This window comes from Neodothiora populina, assembly GCF_041146345.1.
Source record: "Neodothiora populina strain CPC 39397 chromosome Unknown canker_contig_13, whole genome shotgun sequence".
Lineage (NCBI taxonomy): Eukaryota > Fungi > Ascomycota > Dothideomycetes > Dothideales > Dothioraceae > Neodothiora > Neodothiora populina.
Window position 1 is genome coordinate 906629 of NW_027191402.1, and position 27848 is coordinate 934476.

Below are 27848 nucleotides of genomic sequence, written 5' to 3' on the forward strand. Positions count from 1 at the left end.
CTATGCTTGTACGACTGAGGAACCGCTGGCTGCCAAAAGGTACTCATCACCTGTGTATTCCTCCGGAGCCTCATCACTGACCCACGGATCTACATTGCATAACTCTCACCTTTTCTTTACATACAAATCTCAAATTTCAATGCAGGCAAGGTCTCAGAGTAGCAGACCGTACTCCACGACCGTGTATTGCGGGCAGTGTAGGTACAATTCGGGACAAATCTATCTCCGGACCCAAAACATCTCGGCTTGGCAGGGTATGACAGTAACCTCATCGTCCCATATCGCACTCCACACGTGCCGAGATATCTGCACGAGCCCTCATGCATCGATCTATGCGAGACGCTTCCACGCGGCAGACAACGCTATATCCGGCTATGTAAGCAACTGGTTCAGACATCTTATGTTTTCTCTTACGATGTGTTCATCCGGTAGTGTATCCCGAATGCGACAGTATAACATGATCTAGACATATCATTTCTGCAAATGCATATGCAAGGCCTACGGCTTTAATGTCAATATGAAAATTGAAAGCTCAGGCATAGGGTGGCACGAGTACTGTAGGCACAAGTAAGACACACAACTCCTAGCGGGGCAACCGTGGCAGGAGGCTATTGTAGGAAGGTTGACACACCCCCGGTGACCGATTGGTGAATCTGGCAAAGTAGCATGTACAACAAGGCGAAATAAAGATGAGAAAAGCAGCCAGTCAGAGCAGACCAGGCAGGGAAGTGGCACTTGTGTTTCGAACACTTGGGCAATTTAGGTTGCACATTTAGCTGGATAATGATAGCTAATAGGGTAAATGATCATCAAGGTTCGCGATTGGTGTTTCACGGGACTTGAACGGTCCACAAATTCAACGAGCCTCAGCTTCTGGAAAAGCGTGGCACAGATATGGTCAAGTGTACAGGTAGTGGCGAGGAAGAAGGCTTGATGAACCGCACGGGTGCTTGTCTGTCCCCTTTGGATGTTCTCGACTCGGCAGTCCTAGTAGAGTGGATTCTCATGCCCGTCCGGCACACGCGCCGCGCATATGCAACAGCCTTCAGGAGGCTTTATTAACCATAATAGTGTGTTGTTGTCATTATCATCAACCACGCTTGGGTGTGTACAGTACCTTGGCCTCGACCCTCGCGACCCTTCGCTCTTCTCCGATCCCCATTTCGCGAAGTCGTCGTCTCCCCGCAACCCTCTTTTCCCACGACTTTATTGATGGTTCACTTGGACGAGGCAATACGAACCAAACGACTTTTTCCTTTCTACACGCCCGTTGGCAACGCTAAACGTCTTCTGACAAGTAACGCTCCTCCACGAACCGCGCGTGGAGTCTTGTTTCTCTTGTCCCTTGGGACTTTATTATATCATCTCAGCCGTGCGTCGCATGTGCATGAACCATCCCACACTTCTGGGGGAACTTCGCTACTTGTACAGTGAGTCGTCGAGTGGTGTTACGGTACCTTACAGGACCCCCCTGCTGGACCGACACAGAACAAGCCAACAAGCATTGCGCCGACGTTAGCGTCGCGGCTGCATGGAAAACAGAGCGACAGCAAAACGTGTGTGTGTGTTTTCAATTAATCCCACGAGAGCAGCCCAAGTCCAAATAAATACTCTGTAGACTGCTCCCCGCCCGAGACTGGAACCTACCACAAGGAGCTCTCGCCCGAGGGCCTTCTTTATTTTGAGCGTCTTCGATGATGGATGCAATGTCGCAGCCAGGATCTCCGGCTGCTCGTTCATCTCATCGGCCCTCAATCGGCGGCATCAAGACACCTCGGAGTTCGAGTCGCATGAGCGTTGCCTCTTCTCGACACAGCATTGCAGGACCTGGTGCCTTAGCGAGCAGATCTTCGGATGAGGACTCAAAGACAGCAGTCAAAGTCGGTATGAAGCCATCGATAGATCCCTATAACATCCCAAAGCATATGGCCATGCGCCAGCCAGGGTGATGTAGCATGGGATTTTTGTTTCTGATATTGTCGCAGCTATTCGAGTGCGTCCGCCGCTCAACCCCAGCGATCCCGGGTTTGAGCTTATACCTCAACGATTCCGACATTCAACATGCGAGGTTCCATCGCCTACGAACCTCATCGTGGCTTCACCGCAGGGCAAGAAGCTTTTCGTCTTCGACCGGGTGTTTGATGAGGACACCAATCAAGAGGGCGTCTGGAACTACCTAAGTGACAGTGTCAACTCTTTCGTTCAGGGTTACAATGTCTCGATTCTCGCCTACGGACAATCTGGCGCTGGCAAGTCGTATACCATGGGCACTGCTGGCTCGGAACAAGTGCTTGATTCGAGCGGGGCAGGTGAGTTTCTTCGCTCCCTACGCTCCTTCCTACTTTTGCTCCTGCTCCTTCCACTTTACTGGCCGCAACTTCCCAAATCAAACCATGCTCGTGACGTGCCTTCTCGCTAACAATCGAAACTCCAGGTGTCATCCCCCGCGCTGCCCAACTTCTATTCGAAAAGCTCCAGGGCCCTTCACCGCCAAAATCAGGACTCCGATCACCACAGAGATACTCTAGCCATGGTATACCTGCATTCTCGCCCATGCACAAACAGCAGCCGAGTTTGGAGAAAGATTGGCAACTCAAGGCTACATACGTAGAGATCTACAATGAACAGCTGCGCGATCTTCTTGTACCGGAAACCGTGCCCCAAGGAGAAAGACCACAGGTCTCGATACGGGAGGACACCAAGGGTCGTATTCTGCTCACTGGCTTGACCTCCATCCCGGTGAACTCAGTAGACGATTTGCTGCATGCACTCCACTTTGGCTCTGCTATAAGACAGACCGACGCCACTGCGATCAATGCCAAATCTTCGCGTTCCCACGCAGTCTTCAGTCTGAATCTCATCCAGAAGAAGGGATCCAACATCAAGGACAGGCGTCTCTCGGCTCCTCTAGAATCCATGACCAATCAGGAATCGTCCAGTGTGACCATCGACAGCAAGCTGCATTTCGTCGATCTTGCTGGTAGTGAGAGATTGAAGAACACTGGCGCTCAAGGCGAGAGAGCCCGAGAGGGAATCTCCATCAATGCCGGTCTCGCCAGTCTCGGAAAAGTTATTTCTCAGCTCTCTTCTCGACACCCCGGCGGATATGTTTCTTATCGTGACTCTCGCCTGACTCGCCTGCTGCAAGATTCTCTGGGTGGCAACGCCATCACATACATGGTGGCGTGCGTGACCCCGGCCGAGTTTCATCTCAGTGAGACTCTGAACACCGTGACATACGCTCAGCGCGCTCGCGCCATTCAGAGCAAGCCTGAGATCCAGCAGACCCACGAAGACAAGGACAGTGGAGCCAAGCTTGAACGACTACAGGCCGAAGTTGCGTTTCTGCGCGACCAGATCAAGCATGAGAGATCGTCTGAAGAGCGCAATCCATCGAGCGGTGACCCTCTCAGCGCGCGTCGCGAAAAAGAACTACAAGACCAGCTCTTGGATATGCAAGAGAGCTATAACGCGCTCAGCCAACGACATGCCAAACTCATTGCCGAGATAGCCAGAGCCAGAGATGACCACGACGAAGAAATGCCAACGGTGCGTGATGCCATTGGCGAGAGCGCTATGGAACGACTCAAGCGCTCAAATTCACTTTCGCAGGCTGTTGAACAGGTCGTTGTTGAGTACGAGAAGACAATACAGAGCCTGGAGACTTCTCTTTCCAACACGAGAGCGACGTTGTCCAACAGCGAAAGTGTCTTGATGGAACGCGAATCTAAGATCGCATACATGGAGAGCCTCGCTCAGCAACTTCAATCCCGACTCCAGAAGACTTCCGACCGCGAGAGCAATAACGACGCATATCTTCGTGAATTGGAGGCCCAGATCGAAGGCGCGACATCTAGTGAGGAAAAATCGGCGTCTCTGGTCGCATCTCTCCGCAAAGAACTCTCCCGTATCAAAGACAACGAGTCGAACGCCGAAGAGTACATCTCAACCCTTGAGGAGCGACTTGCAGAAGCCGAGCAGGACCAAGAGATCATGCAGCGCGAAATTGACAGGCTCGAGCAAGTTATACAGAGACAGCGAAGCATCGGTCGTTTGGACAATCTACTTGCTGATCTCGATGGCATCAGGCAACGGGAAGTCGATACGAAGGCTGCTGGTCTTAAGCCCATCAACGGACATTCTGACGACAGCGACCCAAGCAATGACGCCACCAACGGAGAGATTCGTGAACAATCCGAGGAGAGAGAGGTCTCACCCACCGGTGATGTGATACCTGAGGAAGATACAGACGATGTCGAGGAACGTCAAAGTGACAACCCGCAATTGAAAGTCTTTGAATCTCAGGGAGCGTCAGGCGAACGCCCTGTATCGCATGAAGAACAGTCAAGCTTCATGGCCGACAAGCTCGAATCGACCATGCAGGAGCTGTTCGACCTAAGAGGCGAGCACGAAGCCACAATCAACGAGAAACACGATCTTCAACGGAAGTATGAAGTTGCTTTGCAGACACTTGCAAAGCTCCAGGAGGAACAACAGAGCCAGAGCTCGGCCGAACCAAGCCGGCCACAATCTTTTTTAGGACACGCGGGGGTGAACATCAACGCCATGGTGGAAGGACAAGGACCGACATCATCCTCGCGTTCATTGGAGTCGGAATTGTCTTCCTCGCTGCAGGGTTCGCATACTTTGACAGACGAATTAAACACAAACACGGAGATGTCTACGGAGGTAGCATCTGATTCGGAGGGCGACCATCATACGTCGGAAGTGGACGCGACTAACATTCCACTTCCCGAAGACTCGGAGCATGCGGAGCATGACGAGGTGTCGATGGAACTCGAATCTTTGCGAAAGCTACATACTGAGCAACAGGATCGAGTGAGAGAGTTGACAGCTAGCTATGATCGATTACAACAAAATCACCGGAGCACACTTAGTCAAGTCGAGGACCTTAACAAGGAACTATCGAGAATGAGCAACGCTCTCCGCCCTTCATCGCCACATTCGCCTGGATTGAGATCGCCTACGCTTCGGCGCAAATTGTCACAAGATCTCGTGTCCTCGATGACCAACAATGATCGTACGACTAGGTCTTTTGCTTCCTTGAGGAACCTTGCACTGGATAATTTTGAAGAGAACATTGATGCACGCCAAAATTTCGAACTTCACCTCAACACCATCATGGCTGATCTTCATGACCGCAACAGGAGGGTCGAGGCGCTTGATGGCGAGTTACAAAGCATGAGGAAAGACATCGAGACCAACCAGAAAATCATCACCGGCTTGACGAGGGAGAGAAGTTCTTTACAAGCCAGTTCTGGTGTTGACCTCACCGTGGTTGGGCAGATGCAAAGTCAATTGGAGTATAGCGAGCAACAATTACGCTTCTTCCAGGAGATGCACGCGAACAAGGAAAGGGAGTGGCAAAACACACTCGTAGACATGAAGGTGCAGCTCAGGCAAAGCATGCACATTCCTGTAAGCCCAGCGGGTACCGATTCAGGAACAGCTGGTCTCGACTCGCAGATTGCTCAGCTACAAGCGGAGTTATCTGATTGGGAGACAAGACACAACGCTGCTATGACCTCCATGAAAGCGTCCGAGGCGGCCCTGCTCGCAACTATCGCAGCTCTGGAAGCTTCGAAGAAGCACGCCGAGCAGGATGCTCACGAAATCAGCGACCGCTATGAACACGCCGCGTCTTCCTTCGGCAAGGAGCGCGCCATTAATGAGAAGGTTGTCGGCGAGCTCAGGAAAAAGGTTGCTGAGTATCAATCTGCCAATGAGGCGCATGAGGAGCATCTGTCTAAGCTCGAGGACTCACATGCCGCTATCCTTCAGCAAGTCGAGGAGCAAAGCAAATCCAAGGCACTCGTAGAGAGAGATCTGAAGATGCATCGGGAGCTGGTATCGAACTTAGAGAGTCAACTCGATAGCCATAAAGCCACGATCGCCGTCCACGAGGCCAACCTGGAGAACATTCTTAGCAACCTGAAGAACAGCCACACATCAGAGATCGAGAGGATGCGTGAGGAAGCACAGGCTGCTGAGAAAGAAGCGAGTGACCGACATGCGTTGCTCCTCGAGCAGCACAGTGTCGCTATGCGAGAACTTGAGGAACAACACAAGACTGTGCTGTCAGCTCTGCAGCAAGACCTGAGTCGCAAACAAGAGGATCTTGAAGAGCTTCTGAACAGCGCCTCGGCTGTACTGGGACATGAGACTGATGTCGGTAGATTCCAGGGTCACCTTCACGACGCATTCCAACGTCGTGGTTTCCATGATGTCAACGAGTGGCAAGAAAAACATGCCCGAGCAATTGCCGATGGCGACGCTACACAGAAGGAGCTTCAAGAAACTGTCGCCAAGTGCAATGCTCTGGAGAGCAAGTTGAATGAGATGGCTGCCATCAACGACAAGACCTTGCAGGACCTTGAAATTGCTGCCCAGGATGGAGTCAAGAAGGCGCATCTCATAGAAGAACTCGAGGACCAAATCACGAACAACTTTGATCGACACGAAGCAGCGACCAAGAGACTCTCTGCCATGGAGGGGAGACAGGCTGAGCTGGAGGAGTCCTTGCGTGTGAGGAGGCAATTGGAAAAGGAGCTTGAGGATGCTCGTGCGAAGTTATCGATGTTGGAGTCACCAGATGCGCGTCATCGATCGCTGGCATCCACATCACGAGAATCGTTTGGTCGTGACAGTACGTTGACATTCAACCGCGACTCCTTGTCGCCAGAGGCAGCAGCTATAGCCCTCGCGCGCACATCCACTGCTGGGTCTCTGCACAACGTCCCCAGCAATCCCAACGCTCGTCCGCGTTCCAACCACAATGGAGCCACTGGTCAGCCTACTACAGCGCTGCCTTCACCTCCTCCTGCCATTCCTTTGCCTCCTCTGCCAGGAAGCCCGCCCCTTGGCTCGAATAGTCCAAAGCTTAACCATCATTCCTCCATAGATGCTCGCGCTGCATCCCCAAGCGGTATGACATCAAAGAGTCGCAGTCCGCCAGGAACACCTCAATCACCATTCCCACCATCGTCGACTTTTGCTGGCCTGCCACCCTTCCCACCTCCTCCGCACTCTTCGATGCCAAGCGCTCTCCCTGACCCAGCTCTGCAAGCCAAGTTAGACGAGCAAGATTCCCGTCTACGCACGTTGGAGAAGCACCTCTTCGCTGAGAAGCAGCTGACCGCAACCTTGGAAGAAGCCCTCGTCGACCTCGAAAACAGCACCAACAAGCACAAAGTCGACAGCGATGCCTTCAAGCGTCGCTGCAAGGAGCTCGAGGACGAACTTGTGGGACTACGCAAGGAAAGAACGAATTCACGAGCCAGTCTACAGCAGGTCGAGGAAGAGCGTGAGATGAGGTTGAGAGCCGAGCGTGCGAGAACAGCGCTCGAGGAACGCATGAAGGAGCTGAACAACATGAATGGAGCCGGTAAAAAGAAGAAGAAGGGCGGTGCGCTGAATTGTTTTTAGAAGAGGCAAAAGAAAATGCATGTTTGCTTGGGAGGCCGGATGCTTGGGGGGGGGGGGGGTGGGGGAAACTGGGCGCTGGAGGGGGCCTGGTGTTACGCTTCTGGCTGTACTTTTCACTTCTCTTCCTCCTTTTTTTCTCATTCTGTTGCATTTCATTCAGGAACCTCTCTTGAGCGTCTTGTACTATACCTTCTTGTTTCTCTTTGCTTTTTTGTTCTTCTGAACTATTTGGTGATTCCCAATGAGCGTTCCGAGACGGAGGTCGTACATAGTGTATCATTGGTAGATTAAGACCTCGTACACTCACACATATACTCTTGCAGGAATCAAAAGAAGGTTGCGAGACTCTTGCTCAGTATTTGCGCACTCACTCCGAGTCTTGAAATCTGTTCCTATACGGCTGTCACTTATGCTACATTACTTGCCCTCTAGTTGATCGATTGCCTGATTTAGTTCATCTTTTGTGCAGCTGTATCAGAGATATCTTAGGATTATTCGGAGTCGAATCGTGTTAGTCAATCAGCGAGATGTATTATCACGATACTTTGAGGTCATCTGTGAGCAGTATTTTAAGGCATTGGCGGATTGTGGTCACAATATAGCCGACCATTGAAGAAGTACCGGGCTGTGCACGCCCCCGCATTGATCCTTCGTTCGTCTGCTGCAGTAGCTCGTTTCAGCCTCATCTCAATCTGGGTCTGTCTCAACGCTACGAGTCAAACAAAGATCTTTTTCTTATCGTTGACAACAAGATTAGAGCATATACAGTCGAAGTTCATAGGCAAAGCAAGAGGGAAAAGTTAAAACCACTCTACTGATCCGTGCCTGCCTGGTTAGCGAGCTTTTTGCTCATGCATGGAACGCCTCGCCTTGTAGTCCCTCATATCCCTTCTCTCATATCGGTTGTTTGTGCAATTAGATGTGCTAGTGATGATTTTGTGGCTGCGGACGGCTCACGCTTCTGTTTGTACCGGATGTGTTTTTGCAATGCCTAGAGCAAAGCATCGCTTCGCTGTGGTCTGTCTGCCATGGATTTGCGATGAAACAGTCAATACTAAACAGGAACGCTGACACGTGAGAAGAACTACAAGAGGCAGCGCGAGAAAGGATCCGGGCCGTTGAGATTCGGTGATCAACTGGAGCCTGAAGCCGCAAGATTGGTTGCGACAACTCGACTCATACTAGTCTTTTGGTCCACGAGCTACTTCTAAGAACTGCATGCTGTGGCGCTTCGAAGATGAGCCACCATATGCATGCTGCGCTTCGCAGTCTCCAACAATAGACAGATGGTACCAAGAAACCAGACGGCTCGCGCTCTCTGTAGATCCTACCGAATGGTGCCTCTCGAAGCTAGGGTACCTTGTCACTTGCCTTGTAGGCGTGCTGTCCATCTGCTCCATCAAGATGTAACAAATGAATAGCTCCTTCGCGCAGCCCATCTTCCATCCTTTCGTTTCGTACCTCGCTGTCTGTTTCACCGGTGATTTTCTGCGTTCCCACGTGCTCACACTCCGTCCTGAAATTTGTTTTCTTGACCCATACACTTCGTCGCTTTTCTTTCTCTCATTCCATGTCTAGTGGTTACATACCCATAGCGCAAGACACGATGGAAGACAGGCAGAGGCACGGCGATAAACACAGTGTTACTCCAGATTCAGAGGGTTTACAATTCGTCGGCCAGCAGCAAATCCCAGACAAGTTCGTCGTATCTCCGCGCCCGAATTCAAGTGAACACCCACAAGCCTTGATACCTGGATACTCGGGTGATGATGGTGTGCAGCCTGACCATGGATCCGCTTCTTACATTCCTGGACCGTATGGAGACACCAAGGAGCCAGCTGTGTCGAGCAGGGAATCACAAGGCCGTAAGAGACGGTATCTAGGAATGCCTCTCTGGTTGCTCGTGTCTCTCATTGCACTTCTTGTAGTGATCATATTTGGCGCTGTGCTCGGAGGTGTGCTGGGTACGAGAAAGAATAGCAATAAAGATGCTGCAGATTCAGCAAATGCCACGACACCGTAAGTTCTCAATAAGAGAAAACCAGCGAACACATCAGATCCCAGACACATGTTGGATGACGAAGGGGAGTGACCAACAGCCCGCTTACCATACAACAGGTCGACATCTGATAACAGCACAATATCTGGAAACGACACGACTCCGGTCAAGCAGCCAGATATGTTGCCCAAACCTCTTTCCGGAACAACCATGGCGACATTGAAGTCTGCAAATTCCGAGAACATGCTGTTATACTATCAAATGGCCAACAAATCGATTGTTGAGGCCTCATTTCCAGCATCGGCCTTCAACACTACCAGCATAGACAACGTCAACATCACCACATTCAATTGGTCTTTGGTCACAAGCGATGCAGATATACGGACGCCGCTCACCGCAGTAATTTTGAACGAGACCCTCGGCAATACCGTTGTGACGACCGTAAGTCAAGTCTTACTTGCTCGATGCCAACCTCTAGCCGAAGGGCGCATAGCAATCAGAAGATTTGGAGCGAAGATAGACTGACCCATCCGACCAGACACAAGTCTTCTATACGATTAGAGGCATTGTAAATTTTTCCAACCGAACCAATATCAATGCAGCATGGGTAGGATCTGCTGGGCTGTTTGGTGATGGGAAGAGTAGTGATGCCAGATTAGCCGAAGGCTCGTCAGCCCTCTGTGCTGTTGCAGATTCAACGCACATGCATGGCATGCGTCTCTACATAGGAGTACCGGATTCGCCGCTTCACATCCAGGAGGCTCAAATGAACACCGACGGCGATAACGCCTATATCTGGGGCTGGGCTACTGGTCGTTTCAGCGGTGACTCTGGTTCGGGTATTGCCTGTACAGCGCGGGTCCAGGAAGGAGTACAGAGCACGATGGTCAACGTCTATTATAGGGACAGGAACACTGGGTTCCTGCAGAGGTCCTGGTACTCGTATTCGGATGACAATGATAATTCCAAATGGACCAACGGTATGTCTTTCGCTGCAACAACCACGATATCTCTCATCTTTCGATTCTAAACATTGCTGCATCTCCATTTGCCGTATCACATGTCATCACTCGCAGCCATGTTCAGTACGAATCCGTCCATCTTGTTCTCATCGCTTACACCAGTATAGCTACAGCATCGTCAGTGAAGGTCCTGCAGAATGGAGGTATGGCCGGATCGGCAGACACTGCCAACATGGATTATGTCTACACCTCGACGGCGGGTGGCATCGAACGACAAGACATCGACATTGGCTTGTCCAGCATGTGGAAGGCGACTCATGCCGACTTGGTTGCGCCTAATGTCACAAGCATGTATTCCTGGTACGCGCCAGGAGTGGGACCTGTGCTTGTCGTGCCCGCTGACGACGGGACTGGCATTCAAGCGCTGGTCTATGACGATAGTGGAGTCCTGCAGATGAACGCTACATTGGTCTGAGAAGCGAAGAAAGGTAATACATATGGTAAGTGTTGATGTGCGATGTTGGGAATGGGGCGGAAGCCTGGAATATAGGACTTGGTGCTTTTTAACGACTTGATAATGGCGGAAGCTGCACCGAGTGTCACGAAGGTATGCACTTTAGGACTCTTTGTATGACCGTGAGCGATAAATCTGCACTGTATTTCGATGTTATGTTTTTCTTCTCGGCGTCTTTGCCATGGGTTTTGTGTATAGTCCTTTAGTGTTTAGTCAGTCCCATGCATCGACAAATTGATACATCAACAATATTTTCAGTAATGCTTCAAAGTTCCACACTTCCTTTCGAGTGTCTGAAATCAAAACAAAGAGATTTTCTCCTCGCAACTTGAGAGAACAAAGGTAGCAGAACGAGTAGATCGGGCTCTACCACTTCATCAATCAAAAACCTGCCGACAACTAATATTCAACCTCTTTCCGACCATGAAACCCCTCCACTTCTCATACACATCCTCGTCCTCTTCATCAGCGACTCCCGCACCCATACCCCTTTCGCTACCCACAGGCCACTCCCTCATGAACTCCGGACACGTACCCGGAATGACCTTGGGCATCGCATGCCACGCCCAGCGCGTCGCGCCAGACATGATGACCACATCGCCGGACTTGACGCGCAGGACAATAATCTTCCTATCTGCTTCTGCGCCCTCACCCTCACCCTCACCCTCCTCCGCCTTCGCATCCTCTGCTGGAACAGTACTATCAGCAGCAATGACGAACAGCCCATCACATCCCAGACTAAAACTCGCGAGCGGCAAATCGCAGGTCTCACTGACATCTCGGTGCACCGGCATGTAGTCCTTGGTGCTATATAGCAGCACGACGCCGCTCTCGGCCTTGGTCGTCGTGGCGGGAAACAGATGCGAGACGAGAGATTCGATGTCGGGTGGGAAGCGTGTCGAGTCTAGACCCGAGTAGCTGCGCGTCGGCCAGTTGTATTGGTGGCCTAGCGTTAGCCAGCGGAGTTTTTTTGTTAGATGCTGGGCTGGATTTAGGGGTTTGAGGGGTTTGTTAGTGGTGGTGCTGGAAGGGAGGGGGCGGAGGGTCCATTTGTTGGCGTTGTTTTTCGTGCCGTTGGATTGGGGCGGTAGAGTGAAGAAGGAGTGGCGGGGTGCTTGGGGGTCGTTGGGTTGGTCTTGCTCGTTGGTGTCATTAGATGTTGAAGAAGTGTCGTCTTCGGATTTTGACTCGATCAACAGCGGATATGGTACGTCGTATTCTGAGTTTATGTTTGTCTTGTGGTTGGGGTTGGAGAGATCACGGTGCATGATCCGAGACAGGAAGAGGACTTGGATCTCGGGCGGGAGAAGTGAGTGATATAGCTGTAGGCCTTTGCATTGGCGCTGTGTTAATTCTCTTGTTCTTGACAATATAATGGTCTGTTACTTTTACGGGAAATGCCAAGACCACCACGAGGAGGCAATATGTGCTGGCCCAAAGATGAAGAAGGAAGAACAAAGAATAGGTCAACGATACGTACCAGGGAAATCGTCGAATTCATAGACATTACATGCCTTGGGCCTCTCGTCGTCCAGCCACCTCTCTCCTTCCCCTTCATCACCACTCCCATCTTGTCCAAAGTATTTGAACGCCCTCCCAGCCTCAGCGATAGTCTCAGAGGAAACAGTCTTTACAACATGAATCTTCTCTGCTTGGGCAGGGCTCAGCCCGCGTCCAAAGTCGACTACATCAGGATCATTGTCGAGATCGGCAGGTTTTATTTTGTTGTACTTCCAATATGCTTCGCAAATGTGATCCGGGGGCAAGGCATGGGTATCTCTGGCTGGTCTACTCTGGCGTCAGGTGATTTCGGTTAGTTCTTGATGTTGGTTTCTTTTATAAATAACAATCATTTGCCTGAGTCTTCTTTTCATGTGGCGAATTGTAGAGCTTTCCTCGAAATTTAAAATGCGAAAGTAATGCGGTATGCTCCACATCCAGGAAGAGCACAGTAGGTTATAAGGAAGCCATATCAAGAATGGCATGACACAGAATATGGGTGCCCCATCATATAAAAAGACATGGCAACGAAAATGAATAGAAATGTTTCAATGCTTACATTACTAGTCGGCGTATCTGAAGGTGAAACCTCGGCCGCGTCCGAAAGATCCATTGTCTTGCTGATAAATTATTTCTCAATATCACAGTTGTCATGCTACGGCCATACATGTATGGGCTACAGATACGTGGGTAACCACAAGTCTTGTGACTCGATTACTGATTTGTTAGGAAATTTGTCGTTCCGTCGGGACGTCGCAGCCACACATTGTGGCTTTAGGTTGTGGCTCAGCAACACACTCTAATTAGGCAAAGTTTGACTGTGAACTAGCCTGTCATGACTTGCATTCTACTGTACTCTTCCACGCTTGTCTAAATGAACAATATCAGAACAGGCAAGCAGTCTACAAAATGGCATTAATCTCAGATCGTTGGTAAACAATAGGTCCACAATGTATTAGGAAAAGATGTAGGATCGAAGATTGGAAGCAAAAAATTGTTCCGATGCGGGGAATTGAACCCCGGCCTTGCCGGATCTTCTGCTGTGAAGTAGTGAGAGCGGCAAATCCTAGCCACTAGACCACATCGGATTTGATACGATTGGAGCCGACACATCTGTATATATATTTCTGCAACTCAAGGCATCGGTCAATCGTCGATGGTCTCCATAACAGCCACAGACATGATCGATGGCTAAGCCGTGTGAATCTATGTGAACAGGCACTTGCGTGCCTATCTTGTCACAATATTACATGCTTGTGATTAAGACCAAGAGGATGCTGACCACTCGCCGACCGTCAAACCGCTCTGGTTGCAGGCAACAGCATGAGGCTGTCGAAAAGAAATAATGCGGACATTGATGTCCGACAGCGCACCAAAGGAGACACTCCGACATGCCTTATGATTCCTGTCAAGGGAGGCTACAAGACTGGTACGAACAGGAGGACTTAGCGAAATGCCAACAACTCTGCCAACATACGAAGCCGGTAATTAGCTGCTTGTCAGGGAGGGAAAATGTAAGTCTTTCTCGCGAGGACAATTCCGGAGCTGCCTCCAGCTGTATATTGGCAGCTGGAATGAAGTCTACAAACGTGCAATACATGTTGCGTCTAATCCTCGTGTATATCGAGTTTAAAGTGCCTACCAAGACACATGAGACAACCCCAGCCAGCCATGGGAGTAGCTGCCAAGTATCTAGATCCACGAAGGAGGCCAACTCAAAGATGTGACACGGCTGAAATAAGGTGTTTTTCCAACCTTGCATCTATTCTCACAAGATCTGATCTCGTCTGTGCGCACTTAAACGAGAGTGCATGTGTCAGTCGATTGGTAGACGCTAAACACTTCAACATGCAGGGAAACGGGAAGGACCAGCAGAAGAGGCGCGAGATGGCAGATGGTGGACACGAGGGCCTACCAAAAAAAAATGTCCCCGTAACATTAAATTGATTAAGCAAAGGAAACAAAAGCCCTGCATCATGGAGGCGCAAGCCCTCGTGTAAGCCCAAGGGACCATTCTAAGGGTGTGAGAAGTGACTTTAGAACCATAGAAACTGCGGAGAATTCAGCGACGGACTTGACCTCATCAAGTCTGTCTGAACGAGGTTGCCTTTCATACAGTAACGACTATGCAAGTCTGCAGTAATTGACCTTGTCCAGATTGAAGTAAGGTAGCATTTACAATAGTTCATGAGATTGATGAAGCTGGACCCAACCCCGCAAATCTTGTTTCAAGGCCTTGGGTCCAGCCCTGCCCATTGGCAAACCTAAAATAGACAGCGAGAAGACGTCCGCTACATCATGTGCTGTATCTTGTACTTGCCATCCATGAGAAACCTGAGCAACCGTACAAATTGATCAATATCCTGCCCTGGTCAATTATAGAATTGGAAAACTTCTCTTCTCGTGTTCGAACGGTATCTCATTTTGACAAGCTACCAGAGTTTGATGCCCTGTCTACCAGTCGGCGCAATCTCGCAGGAAGAGAAACGCTCATTAGTCTTGTGTATTCAGCCACATCCCCGAGGCGGGGCACGCAGCAAGAAGTCTCCCACTCGTCAGATCCGAACACAATATCAAGTCAGAGATGGCGTATGTGTAGACAGATAGTCACAGTGGCCTAACGTAGCCCAGATGCTTGGATGTCGGACAGTCAACTTATATCAATGGGTCTTGGCATTATTGAGAGCAGGGCAAGGCAAAGAGTGGTAAATGGGGCGGCCATGGGGCGTCCAGACGTTGGTTGTGCCATCCCCCACAGAAGCATTATAGACGCCTCATGGCTGCCCACTTCTGCTCTCTTTCCAGTATTGCCAATACTCACCCACGTCTCTCTCTTTCTTTCTGCGCGCTATGTTTCCTCTTGTCATTCCCTCCAATGATGCCCCACAGCGCCATCCACGATAAGACCGAAGATAGTTCGACCTCCTAATCATATACACGTGAGTTATGCGCCTCTCCTGCCACCACCGCTGTTACTGTTTTCTTTCCTGCTCGTGCTCGCTTGCGTCCTCCAATCACACTCGGAGAAAACACAGTATTCATGGTTTGAAAGTCGTATCCGTTGGCCTTTGTCACCTCCCTGTCCACACGGCGTACGCCGAGCGTGTGCGCCTTCGGACTGACGGAGCTACTGAAGTCTGGCGGGAGGTGCTTTACTATGGGATTCTCTACTGTATTAGTAACGCAATATGGAGTATGAGGCGCTTGCACTTGTGCTTTAAGCTTGGTTGGAGGCGTGACGGATCTTGGAACATCTTCGGTCGGCTATTGGATTGTACCAATGCACATAGGTTATGTACTTGTCTGGGCAGCGTTTTGATGTACTCTGTTAGTAGTCCGCTTGCAAGGTTTGTGTATTCTGGTCGCGGGACCTGGCGGCTATGGACATAGTATGCATAAAGATTAAGCAAAAGGAAGGATATGAGTCAGGGGGTGGCTACTGTCGCGACATCCCCATAACCTTCAATCACGAAATGATCTGTCGCAATAGCAATGGCAATTCAAGTCGTAGTTTCGTGGTATCTAGCGTATGCGTGTCCTGCGACGGTTTTCGGGAACAGCAAGCTGACAATATGTGCCTGCATGTGCCCTGCATGGATTCAAATCTGCCTCGATTTCTCTCCTCCCTTCCTTCTCCCTGCAGCCCCGGCGCCTCCTTCAGCATCGCCGCCACCATCTGCCTTCCCCTTGATAAGTTACTCTCCTACATTCAGCCTCATATAAACGCATATGCATGTATACATCCGCTACACTATCACTCTATCGACGCCATGGCTACACACTTTACTGCTTTGCAGCAGCCACGGCTGGCACTTCCTCCTCCAAAGGCAGAATATCCGGAAGAGGTCCGACCGGTGTGATAGAGTATTGGTTAATCTGCTTGTGGCTTTTCGTATAGTGATACTTGATGTGCTCAAATTGAGTTGTGCTGCCGTAAGCTTCGTGGTTCCAGTACAAGTTACGCATCCACCTAGTCACAGAACGACAAGCGTTAGTCATGAGAGCTACACAAAGACATGGCCGATGAATACGGGGCGATGGAAATGATATACTTGTGCAAATGCGGATATCCGCTGCGAATATCCCGTATGTTGCACTTGAAGTGCTGAACATAGACTGGATCGAAGCGAATGATGGTTGTGTAAAGACGAATGTCCGCTTCAGTCATTCTATCGCCGAAGTAGAACGGACCGCCAGACTTGGCCAAGTCAGACTCGGCATGATCGAGCGATTTGAACAGCGTCTTAACGTTCTTGTCGTACGCCTCCTGAGTGCTATTGTGGTCTAGGTCAGCTGTGTGACTGAGTCATCTCTGGGCACTGAACATACGTGGCGAATCCAGACTTGTAGACACCGTTGTTGATGTCGTTGTAAGTCCACTCATTGGTCTCCTCAATCTGATTCTCGAGGGCTGACGGCAATAGGTCGATCTTGGCGTATTTCTCCGGAAGGAGATGATCGAACTCACGGTAGAACATCCTGATGATTTCACTGCTCTCATTGTTGACAATGCACTTCTGCTTCTTATCATACAAGGTTGGTACGGTAAAGCGACCCCTGTAGTCCTTGTTGTTCTCAAAGTAAATATCACGAAGGTGGCTGTACTGCTCATGTACTGGATCAGGGACGGTGTTCTCTCCAGGAACGTCTTCGCCGGCTGTTGCGAATCTCCATCCTGCCATATCGTAAGCATCTTCAACAGGGCATGAAAGGCTAGAGATGAGCTGACCCTTTTCCAGCATCTCCCAGTGAACAGAGGTAAAAGTAATGTAATCTTCAAGCCCCTTGAGTTTACGGACAATCAAAGCACGGTGTGCTGTAGAAGTCAGCCGTACGTTCTTACCAGGCATCAAATCAATATACGAACCCCATGGGCATGCGTAGGAAACATAAAGATGATATCTATCCTTTTCTGCTGGGAAGCGAGCACCAGGCTCTTTTGAGATCCAATCACGGAAGACAGACTGCTGTCTCTTAAACTCTCCAGACTTGTCCTTTGGGTCAACCCAGTGGAGGATGCCCTGGTAGCCTTCGCTTTGCTTTCCGTCGGTCTTGGATTAGTTAGCGGCAGTACTGTTACAAAGCGACAAACGATGTCCAACCTACAGCCATTGCTCGAAAGTTTGTGGGTCTGATATGGCAACTGATTAGACGTGAACGTGACAGTATGGAGAGCATGCGTCGATGATATATGATTGACAGTCTATCTTTAAAAGAATTGAGGCAATGTTGACAAGTCTATTACGAGTGCTCTCATCCAGTACGTGTAAGCAGAGTGGGGGTTTGTAGTCGATGAGCTCATACCATGCCTAATTTACATGCATTTTCACAGACTTAGCTATCATTGTATGGTCTTGGCATGTAGTCCCAGCTAACTTATTTCAGGGCAATGGATAAAGCTTGGCAAGTGGATGGAAATCTCGATCAAAGAAAGGGTTTCGTTGTGAGTGGCGTCAATAGATATGCCAGCCTAACAACACTGTTCAATATTACTCACGATAGTATTGACAGAGGAGGCGTATGGCTGTGTGGCTATCGACAACAACCTGTGCATAGCTTCGAGAGATGCTTTCACAGTCTAAGCTCTAATCGGACTGGAGTCGATCTCGACCGAAAAGTCTCAGCCCGCGGACTCAGACTTGGGCATCTGAATCAATACGCCTAGAGATATGTCCGGGGTTGATTCAGTGATTCAAGTAGTTCCGCGAACATACGAATGGAAGGTTCTACCGCGATCAGCAACTCTCGCCTACGACTGCTTGACTGAACATCAAGGGGGAGTCCTCTCATGTACTGAGGTATCTTGCTCCAGTGATTTGATACAAACAGTTGGCTATCTGCAATCTTTTTGAAGAAAACATTCCATCTCAGATTTTCGGTATAGCTTTGCACTTCATTATTAACCTCCTGGAGATCCGAAAACTGTTCACCGCCGAAGTCGAAGAGACTCGATTATGCAGACGCAGGCGCTAGTTTCTGCAGTGGATCAAGAAAGCGCTGTCAACTCCTATTCGTTCGGAAGTGCTCAGCAAATTCTCGGGCAGATCTGCCGAACCCCAAGCAACTGCGCGCTTTAAGCACGTCAACCCTTGGAGCGCTGACACTTTTGACGCACGTCTGCCGTTGTAGACGGACTGTTTTCTCAGGGATCGTCAGCTTCGGCCTGCCCTTGTGGCTGGTTTGTTACTTTGCGTGTTGTACCCTTTGGGACGAGCCTTAATCCAAGCACCCAAGCAGCCTCATCCTCGAGCCACGGATCGACCGATTGCTCTCCCGCCACGCGAGTAGTGTCTTGGACCCAATCCAGTATTGATGCCATACGCGCTGCATGTCAGCAGAATTGACCAGGATTGCTTTCTCGATCGAGACGCTGCTGCGTAAGTTTCAGGAGAAAGATTCTCCAGAAGTTCACGCAACGATCTACATGTATGCTACCTGGTCGAGCGTTACCGTGTGTAGCCTTTGGGAGACCTGTACTCTCGAAGCTGTTGTTACTAAGGCAGACTTGAAGCGGATTTCTTCGCTATGGAAATGAGTTCGCCGTTATGCAGTCACTATTCTAGCGGCAACGGTTGTAGTACTGCCATCTCACCTGGCAGCGAGGAAGCAAGGCCTCTCCTGATCGATCATAGCTTATTCTTGGGGAAACATATAATCTGAGCAGCGTCCATCCACATCGACGGGTCCATCAACAATCTATCAGTCTCAGACCTCGACTATACAACAAAACTAGATACACATACTAAACCTCATAATGGACTCTTCATGTCTACCACTTGATGCTGCTCACATCAACAAACATCAAGTTCAGCCATACCTTTCTATACAACAACAATGCTGGCTCTTACAGCAACCTTGCGACTCTGGATATGCAGAAGGCAATGATGACTTGTTCTCACAAGCATTCAAGTCATACGAAGCCAATATGCAATCTATCAACCAATGGGTCATTGCAGCACAGAACACTCCTGCTTTGACAAATTCATCATCAGCTCCCAGCCCGTTCGAATATGCAGATTCACTTGTGCTTCCTCCTAAACAATGGCAGCCCTATGAGGCAAGCTACAGCACTGCATACTGTCTCGACGGACCTGCTGCATACAACTCACCTCACTACCATAAGAGCGAAGGCAGTGAAGGCAGCACTCCTTACTCTCAGGATTTTTGCCAGTCATCAATGCCTACTGAGATGCCAGCACTTCAGCCTACTCCTATGGAAGAGTGTGTCTCCACCACCGGGGCCAGCTCTGTCTCTCAGCCTCGTCAAAGGGAACATCACACTGCAGTAGAACAACGATACCGTAAGAACCTCAACGACCAGTTCAACAGTCTGAGATTAGCAGTCCCTGACATTCAGACCTCTCAACCACAGCGCGCTGGTCAGCCTGCAAGGCCTAGCAAATGCGAGGTCCTCGCTGGCGCCGTCGATTACATCAAAAGGCTCGAGGACGAAGTACGGGCCCTGAAGATCAACTTGACCGGTGATGAGAATGAAGCAAGCCGGAAACGAGCGAGGACAATGATCTGATTGCTTGCTCAGTTTTACTTTGGGCATGCTTTCCAACATTCGTTGACGACGTTACGAACAGCTTTGGGATCGGTGTATTGGTAGCGTAGTTTTTCTCTTCTTATTAGTATCAACTCCTATGTATGTATACCATGTTAATAATAGGAGATAATCAGTATAATAAGACATTGTAGATTTCAGAAAACCTGCAATCTTCCCTCCTTCGAACAACTGACAACAGCCAGTGTGCCAGTCACTAGTCGTTCCACTTTCTGGCTTCTCCTTGGGACCGTCTTGTGTTTTATTTCGGAACGACTTTTTAACGAATTATCAGACCCATTCTGCATTGTCTGTCTATCTTCATCAGACTTTTGAAAGGGCGTACACGATCTTGGACGCTTTTTCCTATCATAAAGATATGTCATGGATCGCAGACTGTCGTTACCAGACTTTGTGTCTCAGATTTTGATCCAGGCCCGGCCAGATCCTTAGCGTGGACATCCTCGAAAAAGGTACCACGTGGGGAAGACGGTGACAATAACGAGAGGCTAACACGGAAGTCTTACTCAATCCCACTCACATCCATTCGTCTAAAGGTGCTTTCTTCGCATACGATAGGGGAACGCTGATCGACCAACAAGTACTTCCAAGACAATTACATCTATATCACCTCATAATGCCCCGTTTCAGCCTTGCCTCCTAGAAAACGGCACTTTGTATCATAAGGCGCGCTGTTAATGTTCCCAGTCACAACAGTCCCCTTCCATGACTCGTGAACATGATCTTGGACTGTAGGCTCGATGTAATATTGAGAGTGTCTAACGGTGAGGATCCGTCTCGTTCTGGCTGAAACCGTCGCTCATGAGCAAGGATCGCTCGTATCGTAGAGCGAGCGAGCTCCACAGGTTCGCGCATTACGCCTGAGAGTATAACACCTTGGAGCAGAAGCCTCCGCCATGAAGCTCGACCAGCGATCTCTGAGTCTCGAGGTTTGGTTTTGCTCAGGGTAATCAGTGACACATCGCTGATGATCATCTCGCCCAATGCCTAAAGCACAGGGTCGAGCCGTCCCGCAAGTCCCGCAAGTCAAGCGAATGAGACCAGGGACCTTTACTGTGATCTGCAGGTCAGATCTTGCCTGGGCGCGGTACATGCACTCTGCCGAGACCCGCTTATAACCTTTGCGACCTATCATGTTGAGCTCCAAACTTTGCTGCGCTCAGCCACGAGTGCCACCTTGCAGGGGGAACATACCCTACGCGATAGCACTCGAATCTTGCCCGTTACTTGCAGCTTACCTCTGGAAATGGGCGTCTGACTAGTGCAAAAAGTACTAGCTTGACCCAGACTGGTCGAGCTAAGCTGTACGTCAACCACTCCTCGCAGTGTACGGAGCACGTCTTGGGCGCCATCAATGAGTCCTCGCATTCCTCGGATTCACGGATATTGTTATCAGAGAAACATCTCAAATGTAAGATCGAACTGTGTATACTGCATTTTTCAGACGGCTCCCTGCATCTCGCTGGTCCTTGAGTCTTGCTCTGAGTTCGTCCAAGCTCCCCCCGAACTAGACTGAGCTCCTCGCGGAGTCAAGGAAATTCAATGTCATCATTGTACAGTCATCCTAAATGCTCCTCGGACGATATTCTAGACTTTTTGATCAGCATTGATCGACCGGTATCATACTTGCTGCATCGGTTCCCCAACCGGATTGGGCAGATACCAAAACGTCCCCAACCTCATGGTTGTGAGGTGTGGGCATCTGGAGACATGATGCAGGGATCTTTCGCATGTCCATCGACTTGGAGACGACCGGAATTGCACGGCATTGACTTTCTTAGGTGACAGGGCCAACAGCTCAAAATACTCCACACAGAAGTAGACCATCTGTTATGTTTTAGTGCCCGCCATCATGCCCCCGAGAGCCAACCTTCGCGCCTGGGGATAAAAAAAGTTACAGGCCCGAACGCACCATTCCTGCGGTGGGGTATCACGGACGGTAGTACCCCTGTTCACGCCCAGGAGCCAGTGCAGATGCTTCCGCTGTGCAGTTTTCTTTTGAGGCGCAGGTCATGCGAAACTTTGGCCTACAACCTCAGAAACACTGCATGAATGTGAAAGCCTCAGCCAATCAATTCACATAGCTGCTCATAGCTTCTGATCTGAACAGGGCTCCCACAACTTGACCTTCGTATAACCGAAGCAAAAGTCTTGTGATATGCCGAATCTCCATGGGAAGGAAAGCTGAACGCCATGTTGAGCATGCGCAGCCTGCACACAAGAAGCTTGTGAGTGGAAGCTGAAGGCCAGTCACATCGGTTGCCCCTTTTTACTGTCTGCATACATGTTCATCATTGTCAGCTCCATTTCCATATTCAGTGCGGCCGGGTTGAAGTACAACGTACAATATGATTGTAATCCTGAAACAGTACACCTGCATAAGCTGCACCACAGCCACGGTAACCAAATTGGATCCACACACAGGAAGCAACCTGAAGGTGAACGATAGTTGAGATACTTTATTGTGTCTCGGCTTTGTAGCTGCCTACATCCTGGTATACAAGTTTGGGTAGAATTAGGTCGATACCCAATATTGCTACGCTCAACAACGCCTTTTTGGCGCATGTCAGCTGCTGCTGCTAGCACCCGATGCTTGCTTGCATTTGCGCACCATCAGGAGTCAAGGTGCCAAGGTGCCATACTGGCGGTACCAGACTACAGTACCGATGCTACTTGCGATTCATGGCTGACTGTTCGCACATGAAAGATCCTCAGGTCACCTGCATACTCGTTCGCACTTCCTTGCCACCGACACCTTCGCTACCGGCTAGGGGAGACAAGACCAGACTCAAGTCTCTCGACCGCCTCACCCCTGTCTTGCTTTTCTGTTGTTACGCCCAGGACGTCCGGATTCTCATCTTGAAGGCGTTTGAAGTTTGCTTCAGCATCCCAGACCCAAGGGGACTCCGCGGCGAAAAGGTAATCAATCTGCTCCAACGACCTTTGATTCGTCTCCGGATATAGGCAGTATACCATGGGAATGGCAAAGATATTGCATGCCCCAAAGATGTAGAAGGTCTTCTCCCCGATACTATCGAACATAACTGGACAAAGCAAGGTGAGCCAGCCGTTGCCTATCGACCAGCCAACAACACCCCATGCATTCCCCTTTGCTCTGACTTGCAAAGGAAAAATCTCTGCCGGTAAGAGCCAGGGCACAGTCAACCATGTGGCTCCGAATACAGCGGTGTAGATGAAGACAAAACTGGCCGCTGCTGCTCCGTACGAGGCTGCCAATGATGTGTTCCCAGCTGCAGTTGCATTCAGGCCACCTCGAGACATGCCGCCGACCAGGAACATGCTGATTCCCTGACCCACAGCACCCCAGTAGAGTGTCCATCTTCTCCCGATGCGATCGAGTGTGAAGACGCAGATCAGTGTCGCAAACATGTAGGTAATGTCATTCAGACCAGAAAGCCATCCCGATTTTTGCGAATCGTATCCTGCAATGCCGAAGATTGCTAGTATGGTCAGCATAACACATGTGATGCTCTTGCAACGTTAAGCAACTCACTAGGTGCGTATACGGTTACGCCCGCGATACCGACCCACTAATTCATGGTGTCAGTGAGGTTCAGACACGTGTCGTTGGATGAGAGAGTCAACTTTACCTCTTGGATGATCTGCAACCAAATGACGAGTTGTACTCTCCTTCCCGTGTGCAGCTTCCCTGAGCTACCCAAATCGAAGAACATTTTCCAGTAGCTGTTTTGGTCTGACGTATCTTTCTCGAGAGCGATTACATTCTCGATCTCACGAAACTCCTTCTGGGCCCTAGCGCCACCGTCTTCTTCACCACGCAAGCGACCAAGTATATATCTCGCCTCTTCAGTTCTGCCTACTTTTGCCAACCATCTCGGAGACTCGGGGAAGAACCAAATGGACCCGAAGAGGAGCAAAAGAGGGATGATCTGGAAAGCTATAGGGAATCGCCATTGAAAGGGACCAGCACCGTCATCGATGAAGCTGAGACCAAACTCCAGCCAGTATGCAACTGCCACACCGAAGATATTGAGAGTGAACTCGATTGCAACGAACTGACCTCTGGAGGTATGCTCGGCAGTCTCAGTTGCCCAAACTGGAACGATGGAGTTCAGGATGCCCGTGCCGATACCGTTCACTGCTCGAGCGCAGATCATCCAGTTGTGGTTCTGCGCCGAACATTGCAAGGCAGCTCCGAGAATCGCCCAGATGGCACCCAGGGCAATTGTCTTGATACGACCCTGCTTATCACCAACAAAGCCACCGAGAAACGCACCGAAGAGAGTACCCAGATAGTAGACGGCTACAATTCCTCCTTGCAGCAGCGAATCAGTAACGACCACTGTCTTCGTCTCCTGGTTACGATAGCCGAATCCCATCAGCTCGGCATAGTCAGCACTAGTGTTGACACCACCCTTTGACATTTGTTAGCTCTGCTTTACGGTTCGATGTCTCTTGTCTCGCGAACTCACCATCATTCCTTGGTCGTAGCCGAAGAAGAAGATTGACAAGGCGCATGCGCAATTGATGGCAAAGAGCAGTTTGCGCTTTTCGAATTTGGAAGCTATGCGCCATCCTTGCATTTGATGCATTTCTTTGATTCTGATCCTTTACCAAGTGCGTGGGGTCGGTCGTATTCATGAGCATCTGCAAGCCTGGAGTAACTTTTGAGGGAAGGGAGAGAAAACGACGACCGAGACATGTGGAGGATCAGCACGTTAAGTATACATGCACCCTCGGAGCGCGAATGCTCAGGATCGTCACCGAAAACCATGTTGAGCTGCAGAGTTTGGGAGAAATAGGACCATGCCGACCGTGTCATCGTTGCTCGTTGTGCACCAAATGGCTTACCGGTTCCTGCCTTGCAGCAAACCTATCCCGATCCTGCCAGAAGGGTACGCATCAATCAGACCATGCTACTACATCGGACTTTTCTGAGTATGCCGGCATTGCATTTCGGATCAGTCTAGCGGCGCAAATCTACCCTGAGAGACTGTAGCATCGCGCCCACGGAAATATGAAATCGGGTGCTACAACGTCCGGGGTACCAGCTGGGGTTAGGTCTGGAGAAAAAGTGGACCTCGATTGCAGATCCTTTCCTAGGACGTCATGGCCGTTCGATTAAAGACGAGGATAATTGCGAGTCAGCCCGGGTTTTTCGATCGTTGACACACTCATTTCTGCTCATCGATGCCGCATTTGAGTTTCGGAGAGTGGGAATCGGGGTCCCCTTTCTGGGGACGTCACAGGTGTGATGATGTGTGTTTTAAGGCGGACCGCGTTTTCGTATGCAGTGTCAGTGACTGAAGCCATTGGACCAACATTGAATGAATTGATCATTGGGAAATTGCGGTGCCAGTTGCTTGGAGACTGGATATCCTTACGACAATCGGTGTGTGTTTTCTGTGTTATCTAGCTTGCCCTGGTAAGAATCCAGCTCTTTGCATACTACCATAAGACGAGGCATTCGCTATGAGGATTACTAGTACCATCTATACCGAAAATAGCCTTACCAGCCCTATTGCAATACCATCAGTCTTCATACAGGAAGTAGAGGACTGGAAATAACTCGACTACAACCCAACAAGAAGGCTACTATTATACCCTGACACAATGACACTGAAGGTTAGATATATCTCATTACACAGTCTTGCGTCTTAAGCAATAAGTAAACTATGATCACCGCCAAGAAGAGATATCGGATCAATAGTACATTATCTGAAAATGGCATAGGAAGCCTAGTATCGAGGGCAACCCTGTCCGGTCAACCCGATAACCTTATGTCAACAAGATCCTTTCTGTCGTAAAGTAACCACTCAGGATCACGATTTATTCTGGAGTGTCAAATCTCGATAGATACAACACGGGTATATCGTCCGTGATCGTCGTAATCAGGATGGTTCGTCGTTTCCGGTAGGAAATATTTAATCGAAATCAAGGCGAATCTCTACGGCGCATATGCCAAAACACACCCGCCAAGGTCAGACTTCGAAAAGGGAGCAACGACGATCTACAGTAAGCCAGAATACTCTTATGCCATCGAAATGCTGTATCGCTATCACCCATCGCGTCCAGACACACATGCGCATGTGATCCATGGACAGGGTGACCCTAACCAAAGCAGCATGAGCAACACCACTTCTGCTCAATTCAACCTAGGTCCTGTCACAGCATTGTATTAAGGAAGGTGCGATGCCGAAACTCCATTTTGTGCGTATTGATAGGCGCACGCCGTCCTCAAGGGGGACTCACTACTCTCACAAGGTTTTGTTCAAGGTCTGATATGTCCGTGGAGTCCTTGTCTTATATCGAGGAGTGAAAATCAATGTTTCTGATATTGCTTGGGGGTCAATGTATGGAGTACTAGAGGGAAAGCTGTTTGCGAATATTGGACTCGAGTTTGTACTACTCTGATGGCCTTCCGCATTTTTCTTGTCTTCTATCTTGTGTCAAGCGGTAGATGTAGCGTCCTTGTGCAGGGCTGATGGAGTCATATAGCTATGGCTTTTCCTACGAAACGAATAGGTCGTACAATGTACATTTGTTCTGGACAATATATGGAACCTGGACAATGTGTAAGAGCAGTGGACAGGGCATTACTGGTGAATGTACGTATATCTCTATTCGTCGAATCCGGTCCAAATTGATATAGGCATGTAATGTTTTTTTTTCTCGGGTTCCAATTCATGAATGCAAGATGCTGGATCTTCACCTGATGAGAGACCTTGGAGAACCTCTCATCGACCAGTCATTTTCATGACGGTTTCCCGAATACCTCATATGCAAGCTATTTTCATATAATGGCGAATAGTTTCAGGATTTGAGCCTCACATGAAAAGCACATTCAATAATAGAGACCTGCTCGTCGTCTGCACGAATTCTTTCGAAGCAGCTTCAGTGTGTATCCTACGTCTTTGCCGCATCATGTGTCGGATATGCAGTATGGCGTTCTCGAAGATAGTAGGGGTAGAACTCAGCAGAAGCGCGTTCGAGCGAATTATCAACTTGCTAAAGGATGTTTTGAGGCGGAATGTCTGAATGACACGATACAAGTCCACGATGGCTCAATACCGGCGTGTCTGTTCTCTAATGGTTCTTCGATCGAGGTGTTCTTGTGACCCTGCGTCTGACTCGAGTTCGAGTTCCATTTGTCCCAGAAGAGTCCACGCGACGTACCGCCTCCTAGAAGTTAGGTTTCCGTCAAGTGAAAAAGATGCTTAATCGTTTTGACGATCTGCGATGCCGGCGTCGTCCTTGATAATGAACTTTTGTCTTTCGTCGATGTTTTCCATGGATAGGTAGCCCTTCGATTGATGAGAGAGAAACCTGGAGACTGATGAGATACAGCGAGTGCTTCGGGCAAATATGTCGTAAGCTACATCGAAAAGTACCAATATACTCGACAATTATTGATGAATCGTAAGGTGTTGACTTCGGCAGATGTCTAGATCGACAGCTTTGTCATCTGGCAGTGGTGTATCATCGCAAGAATAATGTACCTGGATCTTTGTGTTCATGTTACCGGATCGTGGTGTAGTTCTGCATGCAAAATCAAATAGCAAGACTTACAAAGGCACATATGGACAGGTCTATGAACACAGTTCAAATTATCAGCCATTTATGAAGCTGAGAAGACAAGCAGTTCGCGTAGGAAGTTACCAAAGTATCGACCAGCTAAAGCTGTGAACTCCTGCACGTAAACGCCAGAGCAGCAGCCAACAACCGTCTCGCATGACCTGTTCGCGACTTCAGCAGTAAATAATTCAAGTATCATCTTACCTTCGGACATTTAGACTTCGTAGACGAACCACGATAGCGGACGGCATCAGGCAACAATACCAGGCGAGTGTACGAAGCATTGCCACGCTAAAGCGCAGA

General features: G+C 49.6%; 6 protein-coding genes across 7 annotated transcripts; 3 read left to right on the top strand and 3 right to left on the bottom strand.

The window, feature by feature from the left end:
• Positions 1–1697: 1697 nt before the first annotated feature.
• Positions 1698–7446, top strand: AAFC00_001900 (uncharacterized protein; the record flags this gene model as incomplete). Its single annotated transcript, XM_069341161.1, has 3 exons — positions 1698–1884; positions 1986–2309; positions 2435–7446. 3 exons carry the CDS (start codon positions 1698–1700, stop codon positions 7444–7446), a joined length of 5523 nt encoding a protein of 1840 aa, XP_069204673.1.
• A 1606-nt stretch (positions 7447–9052) lies between these two features.
• On the top strand, positions 9053–10882 carry AAFC00_001901 (uncharacterized protein; the record flags this gene model as incomplete). The annotated part of the gene is made up of 4 exons (XM_069341162.1): positions 9053–9465; positions 9565–9886; positions 9984–10425; positions 10575–10882. 4 exons carry the CDS (start codon positions 9053–9055, stop codon positions 10880–10882), a joined length of 1485 nt encoding a protein of 494 aa, XP_069204674.1.
• A 416-nt stretch (positions 10883–11298) lies between these two features.
• Positions 11299–13034, bottom strand: AAFC00_001902 (uncharacterized protein; the record flags this gene model as incomplete). The annotated part of the gene is made up of 3 exons (XM_069341163.1): positions 11299–12251; positions 12402–12714; positions 12981–13034. The coding sequence occupies 3 exons, from the start codon at positions 13032–13034 to the stop codon at positions 11299–11301; spliced, it is 1320 nt and encodes a 439-aa protein (XP_069204675.1).
• Positions 13035–16204: 3170 nt separating this feature from the next.
• On the bottom strand, positions 16205–17533 carry AAFC00_001903 (uncharacterized protein; the record flags this gene model as incomplete). Of its 2 annotated transcripts, XM_069341164.1 has the most annotated exons (6): positions 16205–16391; positions 16474–16695; positions 16751–17096; positions 17151–17237; positions 17289–17472; positions 17528–17533. In XM_069341164.1, the coding sequence occupies 6 exons, from the start codon at positions 17531–17533 to the stop codon at positions 16205–16207; spliced, it is 1032 nt and encodes a 343-aa protein (XP_069204676.1). The 2 variants fall into 2 exon arrangements, with proteins under 2 accessions (XP_069204676.1, XP_069204677.1); XM_069348523.1 differs by having other exon boundaries at positions 16751–17237.
• Positions 17534–19175: 1642 nt separating this feature from the next.
• AAFC00_001904 (uncharacterized protein) lies at positions 19176–19949 on the top strand (the record flags this gene model as incomplete). Its single annotated transcript, XM_069341165.1, has 1 exon — positions 19176–19949. The coding sequence occupies one exon, from the start codon at positions 19176–19178 to the stop codon at positions 19947–19949; it is 774 nt and encodes a 257-aa protein (XP_069204678.1).
• A 2799-nt stretch (positions 19950–22748) lies between these two features.
• Positions 22749–24562, bottom strand: AAFC00_001905 (uncharacterized protein; the record flags this gene model as incomplete). Its single annotated transcript, XM_069341166.1, has 4 exons — positions 22749–23449; positions 23503–23539; positions 23600–24385; positions 24443–24562. The coding sequence occupies 4 exons, from the start codon at positions 24560–24562 to the stop codon at positions 22749–22751; spliced, it is 1644 nt and encodes a 547-aa protein (XP_069204679.1).
• Between the last annotated feature and the right edge of the window lie 3286 nt (positions 24563–27848).